The 3,995-nt window shown below is 41.3% G+C and overlaps 1 protein-coding gene across 1 annotated transcript in view; it reads left to right on the top strand.

The window, feature by feature from the left end:
* Positions 1 to 1,881: 1,881 nt before the first annotated feature.
* The window catches only part of LOC118327676 (G2/M phase-specific E3 ubiquitin-protein ligase-like), a gene marked incomplete at its 3' end in the record, with an annotated part of 2,672 nt that continues 558 nt past the window's right edge, over positions 1,882 to 3,995 (top strand). Inside the window, exons 1-4 of the mRNA XM_035661089.1 lie at positions 1,882 to 2,091; positions 2,325 to 2,460; positions 2,561 to 3,016; positions 3,239 to 3,549. Of these exons, the coding sequence (XP_035516982.1) occupies positions 2,739 to 3,016; positions 3,239 to 3,549 (589 nt within the window). The remainder of the gene's footprint in view (positions 2,092 to 2,324; positions 2,461 to 2,560; positions 3,017 to 3,238; positions 3,550 to 3,995) is intronic.

The following is a 3,995-nucleotide window of genomic DNA, read 5'->3' as shown; positions in this document are numbered from 1 at the left end:
CTTCACACACAACCAATATGGTCAAATAACAACATTAGATTATGCTTGGTGCAACAGCAGCAACATAATGGAAGTGATGAAGAAACATTTAGTAAACTGGAAATTAGCTTTGGAAAGCACAATCTACTGTAAGCTTTGTTTTCACTGTCTGCCTTTGCCTTTTACCAGCACCTCATGATCATAACAGCACCAAAAAAATAACCTTCTCTGACTCACTAGTTTCTCAGACTTTTCTCTGTGTCTTGTCTGTGTCCAACTCCCACTCCAAGTTGTGCTATGAGTCCTGTCCCTATGAGAGAGGAGAAGGAATGCTGGTTTGTGTATATTTATTGCAGCTAAAAACCAAGCAGTGAAATGTTCCTACAGTCCTAAAACATGAGTCAAATGCATTTTATCGATATCAAGCGGCATTCAAACACCAGGTGAAGAACAGCTGATTACTGATTATTCATTACTAGCCTGCTGACTTACACCACGTGACTCATTGCCGTATGTTACCATAGCAACAATGCTAGAAACAATACAAAGTCAGCTGGCACCTAAATGCACCTAATTCGACAGTGTACGCTATCTGGGCCCCTGCAAGACATATGCCAAGTTTGCAGTAGATCTGAGACTCTTAGGACCCGCCGGAAACCCTGTATTAGGGTGGTAGTGAGGGCTCAATCCACCGCATGTTTTGTAGTGAGGCACAGACAGCTAACTGTTAACTGTTTAGCTCACTACCATGCTTTGTTGCGTTGCGTTACGTTACGTTGGATTAAACAATAATTTAGAAAAAATATATTTAATAATTACCTTTCCTCCTCGTGGCCTGGTGTCCAAGAGCTGAACGTTGCGCTTGATAACGCGGCGCACACTCTCTCCGGACCGGAGCTGCAAGGTGGCAAGTGTCATGCTGCTGCGCTGTCCCGGAGGGGAAAGCCGACGCTATGTGACTTGTCCAGTGTGTGCGCGGGGGGAAGTGCAACCCGGCGGTGGCTGCCCGACTGTTGTCGAATTTGACAAGGTTTCTGATGGTCTCCGCTGACGCCAGTACAGTGTGAAGTAACGCTGCCTGCAGGTTAGGCTACTTGCAGGCTGTTGGGCAGAGCATTAGTGAACAACAACGTGGCTGACGACCAACACGTGAATCGCGCTGTGAATTGCGCATGTTTTGTTGAACCGAAGCCCTTCCGGGTTTACTGAAAACACCTTCCGTTTTAACCCGGAAGGCCATCGCTCTCACACACACTACTGAAAGGCCTCACACACACTACTGAAAAGAAGCTCTCACACACACTCACTGAAAAGCTCTCATCACACACACTTACTGAAAAGCTCTCACACACCACTACTGAAACGCTCTCACACTGAACAGTGCCATGTCTTGAACTAATGTTACTGACTGTTGTTACTGTTGTCTGTTGTTACAGACTGTTACAGTCTGTAAATCCTCTGTTATTTTCTGCCCCATACTGAAGCAATAATACATTTACCAGTGATGATCTTCACTGCATATTACTGCTGTGATTAAATAAATCCTTCATCAGTATTTGAAGTTTTAAGTCAAGTACTTTAGTAAAAAAAATACTGATCATACATAAAAATACTTTTTATGCATGATCAGTATTTTTGTCTTTGCTTATTTCTCATCTATGTCTCAGCATAAAGGAATGACTGTTTATTACATATCCCCTTTTTACATTACATTTATATCACTCAGAAACACCAGTCCTATTTCAAGGTGGCTGCTATAACTGATATTGATAACCACTACCCATTATTTATATAATATTGATAGGGGGTGGTGGTTTGTATTTTGTATTGTATTTCCTATAGCAGTATGACTTATATTGTACTGGCTGGTGTGTCTGATTGTTACATTTTTATTTCAGAGTCAGGGCACAGCAGCATGACCATTTCAACAAGGACGTAATACTACTTCCTAATCAATCATGGGGAGTAGTGTGCAAACAAGGTCCAAAATCATGGCTTACACAAACATGGACACATCCTCAGTGCCTTTGAATTCCAGAAGGACTGGGACCACCAGACTGTTTTAGAAAGCATCAGGGATGGCTTTGGTGAGCACATTCCAGACGATGTCAGGTAAATGCCTCTTTTTTCCTCTTACTTTGATGATTATTACAAACATTTGCTCAGCATTTGTTTTAAAATCTACTTGATTCAGTCACACAGTTAATTGGAGCAAGAAGCCAAAGTGGCGCCCCTACACAAACACAGTAACAACGACAATGACTAACAACGAATGTACAACACACTTTTGTGCTACATAGCCTAAAGCTTTTGTTGTTGTTGTAATATCCCCATCTTCTTTCTAGCCTCCAGTTTCTCATGGCTTGTGGCAATAAGCTGGTGTTCCCAAAGCTCCAGGGTGGTCAGGAGCTAAATGGGATGCTAATTCACAAGGTCTTTAAAACCAAAGCCCTGTATGTGAGACCATCAAGGACCCTTTTAGTACGTTTGCATTTTTGTTTGTTTTTTACCACTTAATAAAATTGTGCTAAATATAATTTTTTTTTTTTTAAAGAAATGTATATTTTTCTCTCTGTTTAAGATTGACTCCGAAGAAGAAAATGACTGTTCTCCCGTTACTACCAGATCAACATTAAGCATGCGCATAACTAAGGGGAGCGATGATGATTGTGTTGAAGTTGATGGTCCTCAGATTTGCACAGACATGAACAGTAATGGCACCACCAGGGCTGCTACCAGGTTTAGAGTAATGAGAAGTAATGAGTATCCCAGTACTAACAGTTATGATGGAGATGGCAAACCTGGCACTAGTACTGGTCATGAAGACAGCTATGGCTCCAATCACACCGTCAGCACCAGTGGTGATGATGGAGGCTACCTTGCAAAAGGTGATGGGAACCCTGGCACCAGGTGCTACCACAACTGATCATGTGAGTGACTACGCCCGATATTTGACACTCGTGGCTACTCTTCCGCCTGACTCTTCAGATGATGAGGAATTAAACCAAGCCATAATTGCCAGTATGGAGAGTCAAATGTGAGTAGCACACACATAGTATGTGAGCTTGAGAGATCAGGATAACTCTCCAGAATGATGTGATCTCATAATTGATATGAATCCTTTATCCCTTACATTATCACATCCATGTTTTGGATTAAATGGTTGCTTACAACCAACAATTTCACAAAATACAAGTTGTTGTAAATTATGTCACATCAATGTGTGTCTGATCATTCATTTTTGATTTTGTGTTTATAGTGCAGAAAAGGTCCCGGTCCAAGAGATACTGCTGGAACTGTCAAGCAAAATTAGCACAAAACGGCAGTGCAAATTTAATATAAATCGCTCTGCTGTCTGGGAGGGAGCCATGCGGGGCTTCCAAAGGGTATCCTACGACCCCAACTTGATGATCAGTGTAAAATTTTCTGATGACATGGGGAGAAATGAAGAAGGGGTTGATTTAGGAGGACCAAGAAGGGAATTCTTAAGGCTGCTGATGGAGACTATTGCCAGGTCACCAATGTTTGAAGGAAAAGAAAACAGCAAGAACTTGGCTCTTGACAGTACTGGTAATGCCTGACTTTTCTAAAAATTCATAATGTGAGCCATTTTAATTGATAGTGATTTTGACATGCAACTTGTAGCTTTTGAACTGATTTACAGTTTATTTAATATTATACTGGAAATCCCATGGTTTCATGTAGTAGCTTGTCTTAATGTATTTCCTCAAAAAGTGACAGGGGCCTTTACTTACCTCAACTGCAGAAGGTACCAGGCTTTTATAAAGTGGGCTTGTTTTAGAGGCAGGGCTTTAAGCATAATTGGTCATATTTTAGTATGAAGCGTTTTAATTTGCCCCTGTTTGCCCTGTTACAGTTACTGCATTATGTGGTAAATTCAAACTCAGCACTTTCTGTATCTGTTTTCAATTAAAACCCCTCTACAGTTTCATGAAACATTTGCAGCAATGTGTTGTGGAAGACTTTGACTTGCAACGTTCCCATATGGCCCTTGA

Source organism: Morone saxatilis, unplaced genomic scaffold (genome assembly GCF_004916995.1).
Source record: "Morone saxatilis isolate NCDOM2014 unplaced genomic scaffold, NCSU_SB_2.0 Contig172, whole genome shotgun sequence".
NCBI lineage: Eukaryota > Metazoa > Chordata > Actinopteri > Moronidae > Morone > Morone saxatilis.
This window is presented reverse-complemented; position numbering and strand designations above follow the sequence as displayed.